We start from the raw sequence: 16,282 nt of genomic DNA, 5'->3' as shown, positions 1-16,282 counted from the left end.
TTTTATCATTTAAAAAACAAGCTTACGTTTTAATGCAAGCTTTTTCAAGTACGTTTTGCAGTCGGAACTCAGGTCATTTGAGATGAAAAGGTGTTTACAGCACGGCAGCAAGGTTCTGAAAAAAAAAGATGCATTTACTGTTTCAATTAAATACAAAAAACAAAGGCAGCTTAACAGATCACGAATTAAACTCACCGTATTCAACAAAAGCACTGAGTCGAAACTAAACAATAACTACTAAAGATTAGTAGTGTCGTCCATATTGTAAGTCTCATACATCCTTCCATTCATTTATTCATCTCTTACAAGGGGTTTCTTTTCAAAGTACGCTTAATAGATGTCTAGAAAATATCAAACAGACTGATATAATGAGCAGATACCCAAATCATAACCAGAAGTTAAGTCACTCTACTCTGAGTTACTGCCTAATAGATAAACTGTTCATCATGTTCCTGCTGGTAAGTGTACATGCCCTTCGTAGAAAACTTAATTTAACAATTGTTTGCCATTTTCTTTCTCCTTGTTATGCAAGACATTTTTATTTGGGTTGCCCAATTCATATACAGAGTAATTAACGTAATGCAAAGTGCAGATGACTTTTCAGATCATTTCTGTTGGCAAACACATTTTGAAGTTGCATTGCACCATAGGACTGTAATCATGTCACAAACTTAACAGCTAACTAACTGTTTGCTTCACTGATTTTATGGAACAAGTGTCCGCTGAGGTAGCTCCACTGATTGAGCTAATGGAAGAGTTCCGAAGATTTTGGGCTCAAAACAAGCAACGAGAAAACCGGGTCGACATACTGGAGAAAAGACTGGACGATGTGGAACAACAAGTAAGGATGAATAATGTCATTCTCACTGGAGTACCGATCAAACCTCGGGCAAAGCTAAATGCAGCTGGAGCTAGCATTGCTAATGCTAATAGCGCTGGAATAGCTAGCAGTGCTGAAACGTAGAGTGTTGAAGAGACTCTGGAACACCAAGTGGAATCATTTCTCACATCTAAAGGGATTTCCCTGGATCTCAATACCATCGAGACCTGCCACCCGCTCCCCAGGAGAAAGGAGACGGATAAACCAGCGATCCTCATCAGGTTTGTGAATCAAAAACACAAGCTAGCTCTGATAAATCAACGTAAAAACCAGAAAGGTTCGGCTGTTTATCTGAACGACCATCTGACCAGAAGGAATGCTGAAATCGCAAAACATGCCAGGCTTCTCAGGAAGCGTAAGCAGATTGAGAACACTTGGGTTAAAAGCTGCAGGATTTACGTCAAACCACTCGGTCCACCAGACCGGTCCAAGGTTCTGGTTGTGAACACCATGAAGGACTTTGAGAAGTGTTTGATTACGGATGTCTGAACCAACATGCAGTAATAAATCAAAGAGCCAAATGTCTTAAAGAAATATGAAGCCTTGATTCATCGCTTTCTCCAAAAGTCTGACGTAACCTGATTATCAGCAGAGAGTTTTGACCTGCAGACAACTTGACCTCAACTTTCACCGCCGCTGATATCAGCTGAAGAAGGATATGGACCTTAATCTAATGTCTGCAGAAATAACATCGAAGAGAACTATAAACTCTTTTAAACCCAGAAGAACGGCTGTTTATCAGCAGAAGAAGGAATACCAACGTTGGTCATTCGAAAGATTATGGACCCTTTTTTTTATTTTTATTTATTTATTTATTTTTTTTATTTCACAGCATTACCTTATTATAAAAATAAATAAATAAATAAATACATAAAAAATACAAAAAAATAAAATAAAACAAATGATTAGTCAATTATTGAAAATGGTTACATTGATGGACTTTTAATTATATTACTTCACTTGCTCCAAAAATTGATAAATTGAGTCATGATTTTTTTCCTAATGTGACAATATTTGCACGTTTTTAACTTTTGATACTTGATGAAATTTTTCTACGAAAATGTTAGGTCTATTTTACTGATATAGTATTATTTTTTTTTTTTAAATCATATAAATGACTTTTCTAAGTAACATAATCTGCACATATTTTGGATAAATGATTTGGATTTGCCATGTTGATTTCTAAAAGTTATCAGTAACATAATTAAGTATTTCATATTTGTCATGTGCTTTATTGAAATTTCAGGATTCAATTCCGTCTGATAAAAGTTATGAACCGGATATTGATAAATCATGTAATAAAATGGTCACAGTAGAACAGGGGGGGGATTATATTAGTTTGCTTTCTTCCACTCTCTTTCAAGCAATATTTATTGATATGTCTAATTATCCTAAGTTTGATTAGCCATTGTATGAATGTACAACTGATGATTGTAATGTTTGTGTGGCAGGATTAATTGGCTCAGGTGCAGTAGGGAGGATAATTACTAGCAGTGGCCTCATGGGGCGCTATAAAAAGCAAAGAAGCCTTCACTTGGCCAGGGGCAGCGTTTGGCCATTGGAACCGCCCACTTCCTGTTTGCACACCTCCGGTTAGCCTCACAGCACCGGATGAGACCTGCAGGCACAGATTAAAGGCCCGTACACACCGGGACGAATATTCGCCAGGCGTTATTCGACACGTTTTTTGTGTTCACACCCAGGCGATTTTCGCTGACGATGAGCCGAGCCAACATGCAATTTCATTCCCTGACGTTAGATGGCGCTTAATGTAAACAGAAATACTCCTGTACACAAGGTGGCGCTGCGCAACTTTACGCTTCTTAAAGTCGCTTTTCACTCAGAAGAAGAGAGCAAGTATTTACGCGCTTGTCAGAATCAAACAAAGAACACGTGAATATTTCAAGCACCAGTAGCTCCAACTGGTGCTTGGTTCTGGGATATTTTAGAATGTCCGTCATTATTTCTTCGCGGCAGTGTAGACGCTACTTGGCGTCTATCTTCTTCGCTGGTATGTGTGCTCAGCAAGTTTTGTGTTGAGCGCCCCCAAGTTGTGTTTTACTGTCACTTCAGAAGCTCCAGACACGTGTGCAAAAGCGCCATTCTCATTGGTCGAGTAGATTTCGACCAAAAACGAACCCGAGGCGTTTTTTTTTTTTGACGCTTTTACGCGTGGCGTTTTTTCGCGTCGGTGTGCACACTCTCATTGGTGCCCTTTGTTTAGTCACGAGGCGTTAAACGTCGGCGGAAATCGCCGGCGAAATTCGTCCCGGTGTGAACAGGCCTTTAGAAGCAAAATACGCGCCTCCCAGGTGACGAACATTTTTTTTAACAACTTTATTGTGTAAAACGGAAGTACAATACAAAACACAATTTTACAAAATAAAATTCAGATATGCCAGGGGAGCATGCATTTAAATACATTTTACATAAAAACATTCATGTTTCTGCAACTTTCATATAGACATACAGCTTTCTGATTAAGACTCTTGGAGATGTTACTAATATACATTTCAATTTGTTTCATTAAAACAGGGGAAAAAATTGAAGATGAAGAAAATTTACATTTATGTATATAAAATTTGCCAAAAATAATAATAAGATTAATTATGAGTTTTTTATTTGAGTCCAAATTTTTATTATGAAAGACAAAAATTATATGTTCAAACTTTAGATTAAAGTTGGGGTGAATGCGATTTCTAATAAATTGTAAACATTTTTTTCCAAAAGATTCTAATGATAGCACAATTCCAAAAAAGATGGTTAATTGTTTCTGGATATTCTTTGCAAAAAATACAGTTAGGGTCAATTGATTTAATGTATTTTAGCATAAATTGATTGGTGGGGTAAATTTTGTGAATTATTTTAAAAGATACTACTTTCATTTTATTATTTATCATAAATTTTTGGGTGACACTCCATCCTTTCTTCCAGATACTGTTGGGAACAAAACGTCTCCAGTAGGTTTTAGTACACGGTACAGAAATGACGTCCCTTTGAAACAACACACATATTTTTTTGTTGTTATTCTTGTGTGTAGGGGTAAAACAAATTTTTCCTGTGGTGGTGGCAGTTGCAGCCATAGAGGGCATTTCGTCATTCGTAGTAGTTGTTTTAAACATTTGGCATATTTCTTTGGAAACAGCATCAAACACAATGGCATACTCTTTAGGAGTCACAACCAGATTATATTTAGCGTTGAATTCAGTATACCTTAATAAATGCCCGTTCGTGTCAAAAAGTTGGCTCACCACTAGAATTTTTTTTTCAAACCAATGTGGAAAAAATAAAGATTTATTCTTGTATAATAAATATTTGTTGTTCCAAATAAAGAAGTTATGGGGAGAGAAATTATGTTTGTATAGAAGTGCCCATGCAAGAAGAGCTTGTTTGTGGAAGGCTGATAGTTTAGCTGGTATTTTCTCAACATTGTAATGACAAAGGAGAAGAAAGTTAAGGTTGCCTAAGTTTGAAAATATAAAATGGGGAAATATATTCCAAATTGAAGTAGGATTTTTTAGGTAAGATTTTATCCAGTTTATTTTGAATGTGTTATTTAGGGTTGTAAAATCAAGAAAGTTTAGTCCTCCATTCTTGTACGAGTTCATTACCACAGATTTTTTTAAATAATGTATACGGTTTTTCCAGATAAAGTTAAATAAAATTTGGTCAACAGATTTTAATGTTTGATTGTCTACGTACAGAGATAATGCAGAGTAAGTGAGTCGAGAGATTCCCTCTGCCTTTGACAGCAGGACTCTGCCTTTTAGGCTCAGGTCCCTTTGAAGCCATAAGTTAAAACGTTTTCTGGTTTTCTCTATTACGGGACTAAAATTTAAAGAACTTCTCTCTAGTTCGTTTTTGGTGATGGTAATCCCTAGATATGTTACACTTTCTTTGATGGGGATTTCACATATGGATCCTGTTTGATCATTTTTGATAGATATTAATTCACATTTTTTAATGTTAAGATGAAGTCCAGAGACATTAGAAAAAGCTTTTATTAGATTTAGTGCTCAAGGAATTTGACTGCTATCTTTCAAAAAAAGGGTCGTATCATCAGCTAATTGGCTAATAAGAATCTCTTTACCAAAGACAGAGATGCCTTTCAAATCATTAATAGTTATGTAATCTGCCAGAGTTTGAGTGGCTAATAAAAATAGATACGGCGAGATGGGGCAACCCTGTCGAATTCCTCTTTTAATATTAAAACGGGGAGAAGTACCATATTTTAGTTTTACTGAGCAGTTAGAATTACTGTATAACAGTTTTATTGCATCGCAAAAATAAGAGCCAAAACCGAATTTGTGAAGGCAGCTAAAAAGAAACCTGTGATTAATTGAATCAAAAGCTTTATAGAAGTCCAAAAAAAGAATGTAACTTTCATCTGTTATTAAATGTGAATAATCTAAAATATCTAGTACAAGCCGGATGTTATTAGAAATATGTCTTCTGTGCATAAATCCTGACTGGGTTTCTCCAATTACAGAGTCCAAGGCTGATTTCAGTCTGTGAGCAAATACAGAGGCAATAATTTTATAATCATTATTCAATAAACTGATCGGGCGCCAGTTATCAATATTGAGAGTGTCTTTTTTGGGTTTTGGGAGGAGAGTGATCACTCCTTGATTCAGTGTTGGAGGAAGAGTGCCTTGGCGAAGGCTTTCTAAGAAGACCTGCGTTAAAAAAGGAGCAATTGAGATACTAATTTGTTTGTAAAATTCCCCAGTTAATCCATCTGGTCCAGGAGATTTGTTATTTTTCAGTTTGTTTATAGAAGTCAGTATTTCGTTAACAGTGACAGGAGAGTCACAGATTTGACGTTCAGAGGGATTAATAGATTGTGAATTAATGTTATCTAAAACTGTTGGGGATTGTCAGTGGAATCATTAACAGCATAAAGTTTACTATAGAAAGAACTAACAAATTTAGCAATAACAGAGGGGTCTGAGTTTAGTTGGCCATCAATATTTAACTGGTCTAATGTATTTGATTTAGCACGATGCTTTTCTAATTGGAAGAAGTAAGAAGAATTGCTTTCACCCTCTTCCAGCCATTTTAGTCGAGATCTGACAAAAGCGCCTTCAGCACGATTTTTATAAATCTCATCCAGTTTATTTTGTAAAGAATTTAAGTTAATTTTGTCATCTTCAGATTGATTTGCTGGACATATTTGAGATAATCTTGTTATGTCATTTATGACTTTATCCTCTTTTTCCTTCCTGGACTTATTTAAATTAGAACTAAGTTTCCTAAGGTAGTTTGCAATATCATATTTGAATAATTCCCAGTTATTACTATAAGAGTTTTCAGCTACAGCTTTTTCAAAGTAATATGAAACACTTTCAGAAATTTGTTTTTCCACGATATCAAGCTTAAGTAGAGAATTGTTAAGGATCCAATTTGCTTTTTTAATTCTAGAGTTATTTTGGTTTAATTTAATGGAAATCTGTATTGCTTTGTGATCAGTAAGAGGAGAAGGAAAAATATCAATATTAATGTCATCTGTATCTAAACAATCAGAAACAAGCCGGTAATCTATACGAGACTGGTGGGAGCCATTTTTGTTGCTCCATGTAAAACTTGATTTTGTTGGGAATTTCTCTCTCCAAGGATCTTTTAAATTAATTTTTTGCATAAATGAGAGAAGTTCGGCATTAGGATTATCAGTTTGTGGTGGCCATCTATCCAGTTGGCAGTCTAACACCATATTCAGGTCTCCTCCAATGATAATAATTGCATTGGGATATTTGTTTAAACATTCTATTAAATCATTTTCTACTATAGATAGGAGTTGAGAGTTGTCACGTTTTGTATTGTAACCATATACATTTATTACTATAAAAGTCTTTTTTTCATAGGCCAAGGCCATACAGACAAAATGACCCTCAGTGTCACATTTATGTGAAAGAATGTCACCTTCAAATTTATGTTTTACCGTAAGAGTGCCAGCTGAGTGCTGACTACCATGAGAGAGGAAAATGTTATCACCCCATTGAGATCTCCAAAAATTGGTATCATCTTTTGTAGAGTGAGACTCTTGAAAAAAGAAAAAATCTGTGTTTAACTTTTTGGCAAACAAGAAAAGAGCTTTACGCTTTGTAGCATTTTTTAACCCCCTGGCATTCAATGAACCTAAAGATAAAGACATAACAAAGAGAAGATGATAAAGTAAGAACTTTAGTTGGTGAGCTGTGTTGCATCAACCAGTGTGCTAAAAATAAATAAAAAATAGGAAAATAAACGTAAAATTTTTACATTTACGCTAATGTAAAATTCAAATGGATGAAAAAATATGCTGAATTAAACACATTCAGGCTCAACTTTAAAGTGACTTGAACTTATGAACCAGAAAAACCTGACGACCATATTAAGATATTAACATGAATGGCCAATTTTCAACAAAGTTAGATTGCAAACCGCTAGAGAACAAAAAGATGGATGAGCTGATATCGTCGGGTAGACAGTCCAGTGTTTAGGTCTCAGGCAGGCCGACTTCTTTACCATTAATATATGCTCGAGGACCGACGTAGTAAGCGATTTTCCCTTCTCGTCTGGCTGCCTCAATCATTGGCCACAGCGCCGCTCTTCTCTCACGATCTGCCGCACAGAGATCTTCGGTGAAGTGGAGATGGCGCTCTTTCAGAAAAGAGCTGTTTTTCGCAGCTTTCCACACGGCGTCTCGGAGGGTTCTGGAGGTAAACTGTATGATGATTCCTCTGGGTTTCCTTTCATTTTCCTTCATTTTTCCCAACCGGTGAACAACGTCAATCACGTCAGGCAGTTTGCTTTTAGCTTCAGGAAAAACACTCTGGCAGATTCGGATGGTTTCCTTCTTTACATCTTCTTTGGCCACAGTCTCTGCTACTCCGTACAGTTTTAGATTCCAGCGTCTCGAGTAGCGCTCGGACTCAATAAGTCTTTCTTGTAGCTGGAGGATGGTGGCGCCATCTTTGTTTGTTTTCCTCTCAATTACGTCAACTCTCTTCTTTAAATCTTGAATTTCACCAAAAGCAAAGTCAAGTGATTTCTTAAGGTCTTCAATTTTAAGTGAGTTGGTATTAATCAGTTGTTCCAAGCTGTCAAAGCGAGTGTTGATCAGTTCTGATAAAACAGCTACGATTTCCTGGTTGCCGTCAACACTTTTCTCACCTTTGCCTTTGGGAGTTGCAAATAATGCCTTCTTGAGCGCAGGTTCTTTGCAAGGTGTTCTGTCCTCTGAGAGAGGACGGAACACACATATCTTGGTCGTCAGGAACTTTAACGTAGTCATGATCCGCCTTGCCCGAGTCACAGCCGCTAGCAGTTGTGTTGTTAGCATTAGCCAAACTTTTATTTTTTTGCTTTGAGCTTTGTTTTCTATCTCGGGAATCCATTTTAAGAGCAGTAAACATTCAGGGTGTTTAGGGTCAGCAGAAAAGATTATTCAGCGTTTAAGTTGCTAATTTTCCAAAGTAATAATAACTTTTTAGCGCAGCTGGATGAAAAGGAGCGTCTGCTCAGGCCGCCATCTTGGTCCACCCAGCATGACCTGCTTTTCAGGTGACGAACATTCTGTCTGCGCCGGGGACTTCCTGACGCTCCCACCTGCTGAACAGCTGCTGCTTCTTATATATTGAATTTTAGAAATATTTTAAGGAACTGTCACCGCTCGTGATCAGAATCCCTGCAGACTCCTGACCAGGGTTCTGCCGGGCCCGGGTGCTCCTCAGCTGCCTTTGAGCCTGAGCAACGGAGGACTAAACGGGGCGTCACGCCTGAATCCTCCACCACCAACGAGAATAAAAGCTCGGCCGCGCTCCGTTCTTTGAGCAGCACCCTACGGGCGGACTTACTCTCACGATAGTTTCTTTTATTTTGTTGTTAGCATTTTTACACAATTCTTTTAGAACTGTGTTTTAATTGTGCATTTTATTGTGTAATCCACCTTTGTCCCCCCCCCCCCCTCCCTCGGTGCTGAGGACTCAGGTGCCAGCCCTGAGTTCTAGGTGGAGGATATCCCCCCAGTTTGGAGTGACGTGTCCTTGGGTGAAGGGTTCACAAGTGTGTGTGGTCTGCATCACGTGAGTGGGGTGAAATTTTATCTTTGTTCTCTGGGAGCCTCCACCTCCCTTAAGTCTTCTGGTCCTCAGCATACTGAATCTGTTTGTGCATGGCTTTTAAACGGGTCCATTTTTAATTGGTTTTAACGTTTTGTAATAAAACAATTTTAATCTTGATACCTCCGTCTCCTGCCTGTTTGTGTTCATCTGCCAAAAGAAAAATAAATTCCCTCGGGTTCACATTTGTGTATTCTTTGATTGCTTGAAAAAAAATGGCAATCAAACACTATTTTTGTTGCCTTTAATTCATATCACTTCTAAGTGCAAAACATTTGTTACATTTTTACTGGTGAGATTCAGGGGTTCAGACGAGCAACAAACTCCTCAGCGCAGATAGCAACCCCACTGTCATACAGACACTTTCAGCTGATTCGCTTTACTCAGTCCAAGAGATCACTTGTAGTCTGTGTTCATCTACATCAGTGTTTTTCAACCTTTTCTGAGCCACGGCACTCTTTAACCTAAAAAAAAAAATCCCGCGGCACATCAGCATCCAAAAAAAAAAGAGAAACTCATAGTCTGTATTGATCTACAGCCCCTCCACAATCTCACATGCATTTTTGAGAATTGTTGCAGAAAAAGCTGGAAAGTGCTTCTGTTTTTTTTCTAAAAGATGCAATAAAAGTTAAGTTAGACGATTTAAAAACAGTTTGTGTGTTCGTTGGTTTCAAGACGTTTAACAACAGATCTCCTTGTGCGCTGTCACTCTCACAACCCAATGCATCATGGGAGATGTAGTGCATAAAACGGCCGGAGATCGTTTCTCTGAGCTTCAGTGTTTTGTTCACTTGTTCCACGGTCCGACTCCTGATTCTGTGGAAAGCTACACCGCTAAAGACGAGCTTTAGCTGGTATTTTTGTTAGAACTGAGCGACTTTACGTGCTAAATCGGGACAAGGAAGTGAAGAGTTTATCCACTTCTGATTGGTCAGACTGATGACATGTGATTAAGCCCCCCAAGAATGATTGGTGGAGACAGTTAAAGGGACGAGACTTTTCCAAAATACAGCCGAAGGTGCAGCTGTATCGCGGTAACGTCATTCTTATCGAAATGTCTTTAATAAAATAAACTAAACGCAAAGAAAAAGTATTTTACGATCTTTTATATTCCTAACTCCTCAGTGTTTTATCAAGGCCTGTTTGGAGGAACACAGAGCTGATATCCTGGAGATGGTAAATGTTTTTAGATCAGTTAATGAGGGCAATTTCCCACGGCACACTGGTTGAAAAACACTGATCTACATGATAGCCTCATATGCTATTACTGTACAAGTAGAATTCTAAAGCCAAGCCTTTTACAACCACAACTCACTAATGTGGTTAACGTCTCATAGTCTGGAACATTTTTAAGGACCATGAAAAATGTTGTCAAACCTGTCCCAAACCTGTGCTTTTCTAAATAAGGGTGTGAAGAGCACAGTTTTGTTGGATCTGATGTTTTTTATACAGTTGGTAAAATAATCCTTCTCCAAAGATTTGAAGGCTGATTATAGATGTCCAATACTGCCCTCAAATGATTTAGGTACAATCTTTAAGACTTCAATTCATTTGTTTAAATGTGTCTCAGACCAAATGGCCTGAGACATTTATATGGTTTTGATACAGATCAACATGGATGTTGCTTTTCTCAACAATAGTGCAAATTTAAATCAGTCAAATAAAGGTTTGATTGTAGTAAAAATGATGGACAAATGAACAGTGTACCTTGGAAATTCTTCTGTGTCAATCAACGCAGTGTCCTCTTCTCTGTTTGTGAAAGATGTGAAGGAGCCATCGCTGAGAGGAAGAAGCTGGAGACCCTGAAGCTCATTGTAGTTTTCATCACTCAATACAAACTCCAAAAGACAGAGTTTGTCCTCCTTAGCAATGGACTGCATCCCATTCATGAGTAAAACCCTCCTGAGGAAGCTTGGAGTTACTTGCTTTGGGGTTGTGTGGGAAGTGGTCTCGATGGCCTTCATTACATGATCTGGTACAGTGACAAGATTTTCTCCATAGAAAACCAAGGTCCTTTTAACAGCATTTACTATTTCTGGCTTTTTAAGATCCTTGCTGGGTATTATGGCATCAGACAAAGGGATGAACCAACGTTCATCTTTAGCGAGAGAGAGGACAGCTGCATCCTGTCTGAATAACTGATCAAAAACATCCCTAGCAACTTTTCGCCATTTGTCCTTGTGCTGCATGTGGGAGTTGTCAGGCCACAGACGGTACACGGAAGGAACAGGCAGGCGAGATTCTTGACAAAGTTTGATGGCATCTTGAATCATCACCACAAATGCTTGAGGAAGTACTTTGTTTACCAGTAATTCATTCCACAAAGCATGTTTATCATGTCTCTGATCTTCTTCCTGCCACTTGAGATGTCTTCTGTTGTCTGTAAGGCCAAAGCAAGCATTCACATGAACTGGGAGGCCGGTCTTGTTGGACTCGTTGTTCGGGAGAGGGAGGAAGCAGCTCAGTCTTCCCTCCCCGTGTTCTCTCTGCTCGCTGCAGGGAAAAGCTAAGTCAACTCTGGGAACAAAGCTTAACTTTTCTGCAAGGACATCAAGATCTTCCATGAGTCCCTTTTTCATAGTGCATGTTGTCACAAGCCACTGTGTTTCTTTGTAATCTTCTGATTTGAGGATAATCTGTTTGAATCTTGTAAAACCCTCAAGATCTGAGTCTTCCTCTGATTGTAGAGGGACTTCTGAGGAGGAAGCTTTTACTTCAAGTCTGGTCTTAACAGTCCCATCGCAGCTGATGTGTAGCAAGGACACTGAGCGCACGCTTCTTAAGAACAGGAGGCTCAGTTCTGCATCTGCAATAAAGCTGTCAAAAAGCTCAACCACTTTTCCTGAGTTGTACAGGTTATCTGAGATATCGGATATTTCATTGCGGAGGGGGAATCTGAAAAGTGTCCCAGCAAAATGCTCATCCTCCATAATTTTTGACCATTTTTCTCCTTTTATAACTGAAACGATGTCTCGAAAGGGCTGAAACTGATCATGCATCGTCATCAAAGCCTCTTTGTGCTCTTCATCCTCCAAGGACCACAGAAAGCCTCCATTTCTTTCACCAAAAATGTTTTCTTGCGGGTCCATCACCCCAAGATGTCCTGAGCTGAATATAATTGGCACGTCTGAGAATAAAAAGAAAACATTTGGTTATACAATCTAGTTTACCCCTTTACATACTAAATCTGTTGTCTTCAAATAGATCTGAAAGTCTACAAAGACGCACACATTTTCTTTCCTCAGATCTGATTGCAAGTATAGGAAACTTTGCAGCAATTTTTAAAGTTACGCTTTCTTCTTAAAAATTAAGAAAAGAGGCCTTGCTGGAAGATGGCATAATTTCATCCTCTGAATTGAGAAAGCCACTTGGATAAGAAGCAAAACAACTTCACCTTAAATAAACTAATTTCAAATTGTCCTTTTTAAAAACAATTTTTTTATGAAGGTAAAAATGTGTCTTAATGGACGAGCTCGTAGATTTGATGTGAGAACTTGTAAAACAAAATGTGAAAACTTGTGCCCCAAAAATTAGCACTTTTGTGTACAAATCTTCTACTGTGAACTACTGTGAAATGACACAGATCAGTTTTGATACAAGTTTCTTACAAGGAATATGTCAGAAGTAAGAGCGCAGTTGTAGCGCACTTGTGAGTTGCGTCAGCAGATTCACGCAGAAGCACATTTGAGCAGTTGTAATCATAGATTTGACGTTGTAACATGAAACGTTGTAACATGAAACGTTATAACGTTGTAAAATGAACACACCAAAATGGGAATTTGTCAGTTCACAGCAGAAGATTTTTAAACAGAAATGCAGATTTTTGGTGCACAAGTTTTCACATTCTATTTTACAAGTTCCTACATCAAATCTACAAGCTCGTCCATTTAGACATATTTTTACCTTAATACTTTTTCTACTATAGCACGATCCTGAATGAACAACTCTTTACAGATAAACTACACAGGGTTTTTACCGGTGATGTGGTAAACGGAGTTGAAGCCAATTCCAAACCTCCCGATTTTGTTTGGGTCATTGACTTTGCCGCTCCTTCCTGCCATTTGAATTCTCTCCCAGTCCTCGTCTGTGAAGGCTGCATTGTTGTAGGCATAGAGAGCAGGACCTTTGTAAGAGAAGAAAACCAAGTGTCCATGTGACTGCAATGAGTGCCTTATGTGAATGAAGAATACAAGTTACAGAAATGAAAAGATATAAAGTCAAGGGGATTTAACTACATGTAATGCACGGTCACAAACACAACTGCCACCATGCAATGGGGAGGCGTCAGCAGAATCTTCAGGATCAGCTGCCGCCATCTGATTTTTATTTTTTTTAATAACCGTTAGCGTGGTCATGAATGTAGATGGCAGCCATCAGTCAATACTTCAATACGAAATCAGCCAGCCACAGGGCGGTAGAAGCCAGATCACTGGCTGGTAGCAGCTCTGATTGGACAATATGTAAACGTCTCAGGACAGGACAGTGCTACGGGAAGCTAGCTGCCCGGTAGCCCAGGGATATATAAAAAGCAGCACACATTATAATTTTTAGACAACATGCCTCCCAAAAGACGCAACAAGGGGCAAAGCTCTAGAATCCAAAGCAAAGGTCCTAGTGGTTCAACCACAGCGGGATTCATATGGAGTACCCGCAGTGGCCAAGATTGCCAGGTGGACGGTCTTTTCCAGGCCCACTGCCCACGTCAACAGCCCTGGTCGGTTGGCTGTGCTGCTACCGTACGAACAATCGGAAAGTGGCAGTGGGACGGCAGAGGGGTGGGGGGTGGCTAGAAGGTGGTAGACTGAAATCGGCTGATCGTCAGAAGATTTTGGGGACCTTGGAGATCTTCCTATCAGTCAATTATCCACCTCCTTGCCACCCACCTGCTGCTATACCAAACAGCCTCCAAATGTGGCCAGGTGGCCACTGACCAATGTCACAAAGTCCTCCGGTCGTTGTTTAATTTGAACTTTTTCATAAAATCTCTGCCGCCACTGCAACGTGTATAAAAATGTAACTACCATCTCCTGGGTACAAATGCCGCCGCGCTGCCACCCGCTGAATTTGCTGAAAAATTCGCATTTAGGTAGCTGCACGGTGGCATTTTGTGATATGTAACCTAGGTTTAAACTAAAGAATGTCAATGAACTAAAGATGTGCCTTTTAAATGCTAAGTCCCGGATTATCAAAGCCCAAAGATGAAGATTTGATAATAGCAAGAAGCACAGTTTAATATTAATTTCAAATTGCACAAGCAATGTTTTACAAACGAAACAAGTGCACAAAAGTTAAGAAACTCCAAAAACATTTTCATAAAAATCAAAAGGTTTTCTTTTTTGTTTCCCACATGCATATTTTTCTTGTTACAAAAAACGAAACATTTTATTTCGAGGGGAAAAATATCAATCACTAGCGGACTTAAAATAATTTTCAGTTTTAATAGAACTGCTTGATCAAATCGTTGCTCAAACTGAATTCCAAATATCAAATGTGTTTGCTCAAATTTTGATTTCTTCCCTTGGTGTTTCAAAAAGTTGAACTATTTTTGGCTTCATTTAAGATTTGTATTTTGTTACCTTGGTATTTTCCAAGTTTATTCGTCCACAGACTCTCAGTCCCATATCTTCTTTCATCGTGAATGAAAACCACTTCTGTTGCTTGACCGTCATCTGCATTTTGAATCAGTTCCTGTTGAGAAATAGGATGCAAAGCAATTAACATGGACTAGCACAAGAATCTAGCATTTTCCTTTTTCCCTAAAAACAGAAAGGTCTGATAAAATTCAGAACAGTCTTAACTTAGAAGTCAGACCCCAACTTTTTACTGAGGACTAACTATAGTAATGATAAATAAAAACATCCGTTTGCAGGAAAACACAAAGTCATTTATTCATTACCATCATTTAAAATTATTACAACTACTATATTATGGAACTTATGTGTTTCTTGTAAAAAAGAACATGTATACACACATATTCATATCCTAAACATTTTATCAGATACACCTGTCCAACTGCTTGTTAATGCAAAATTTCTAATCAGCCAATCACACGGCAACGACTAGGCATTTAGGAATGTAGACATGGTGAAGAGGAACTGCTGCAGTTCAAACTGAGCATCAGAAAGTGGAAAAAAGGTGATTAAAGTGACTATGAACAAGACGTGGTTGTTGGTATAATATGAGCTGGTATTTCAGAAACTGCTGATCCACTGGGATTTTCACCCACAACCATCTTTAGGGTTTCAAGAGAATAGTCCAAAAATGAGGAAATGCCAGTGTGCGACAGTTCTGTGTTGCCTTGTTGATGCCAGAGGTCAGAGGAAAATGGCCAGACTGGTTCCAGCTGATAGAAAGGCAACAATAACTCAGATACCTACTCTTTCCAACCAAGGTCTGCATCTCTGAATGCACAACATGTCAAACCTTGATAAAGATGGGCTGCAAAGCAGGTACCACTTCTGTTAACTAAGATCAAGAAACTAAAGCCATAATTTGAACCAAAATTGGACAAAAGAAGATAGGAAAAAGACTATAGACTCTGCTGGAGTCTATCGCAGCTGTTGGAAAAGAGTGAAAGCAAACCGGTGGTAGATCACCAGTCCTCCAAAGTGCCGTGTCAGAAACAAAAACCATTAAGAACCACTTTTCTAACCTTTAAAATCTGCCCACCATCTGGATACTTGCGCAGAATGTTTTTCAGGTAGTCAAGGAAGGGGGGCGCTGTGGGCCCAAAGGAAGTCCTGAACAGACAAAATCAAAACAAAATATAAAAAAACCTTTGATGATTGATGACCAAAAAACTTTGACTTTTATCCGAGAAAACACAGTTAAAACCGCGTGACAATATTATGCTACATTTGTACATTTAAATGTGAAGATTTGTGACCTGGAAATGCAGTTTATAGCAATACCTGTAGATTGAAGTTCAACGTTTAGGGGTTAGAAACAATAGAATAAATGCTAAAACAACTGAAACAATACTAAAAGCACTTTGTACATTCCAGTGGGGTTCATTTTAATCGAACAGCACCCTTTTGTGTCATGTCTGCACAGTTATTTAGTTGATCATTAAGATCACACCTCAGTTCTGGCCTAAAAGAATGTTGTTTCTCAGGTGTGGATTTGTATGGTCAATACACAAATCTCACTAATGATCGTAACCCTTGTGCTATCCTAGGCACTTTAACATTGGGAGTTGGGTCATCTAGACCCACTAGACAGAGCTCTGAACTTTTTTCTTCAATGATTTGTAATCTTCACCTGTGTCCATGGATTACATGAAAAATTTCCACCTTTATCCACC

General features: G+C 38.5%; 1 protein-coding gene across 2 annotated transcripts in view; it reads right to left on the bottom strand.

Moving 5' to 3' along the window:
* Positions 1-16,282, bottom strand: part of LOC101160383 (sacsin-like) — a 37,254-nt gene that overhangs the window by 11,728 nt on the left and 9,244 nt on the right. Inside the window, exons 3-7 of one of the 2 annotated variants that reach the window (XM_023951212.1) lie at positions 15,632-15,719; positions 14,556-14,667; positions 12,956-13,102; positions 10,687-12,106; positions 27-115 (exon numbers count right to left, since the gene is read on the bottom strand). In XM_023951212.1, coding sequence (XP_023806980.1) covers positions 27-115; positions 10,687-12,106; positions 12,956-13,102; positions 14,556-14,667; positions 15,632-15,719 — 1,856 coding nt within the window. Of the gene's footprint in view, positions 1-26; positions 116-10,129; positions 12,107-12,955; positions 13,103-14,555; positions 14,668-15,631; positions 15,720-16,282 lie in introns of those variants that run through there. The other variant, XM_023951213.1, reaches the window with a different exon arrangement.

This window comes from Oryzias latipes, chromosome 21 (genome assembly GCF_002234675.1).
Source record: "Oryzias latipes chromosome 21, ASM223467v1".
In the NCBI taxonomy this organism is placed as follows: Eukaryota; Metazoa; Chordata; class Actinopteri; order Beloniformes; family Adrianichthyidae; genus Oryzias; species Oryzias latipes.
The sequence above is the reverse complement of the archived record's forward strand: the minus strand, read 5'-3'. Positions and strand labels throughout refer to the sequence as shown.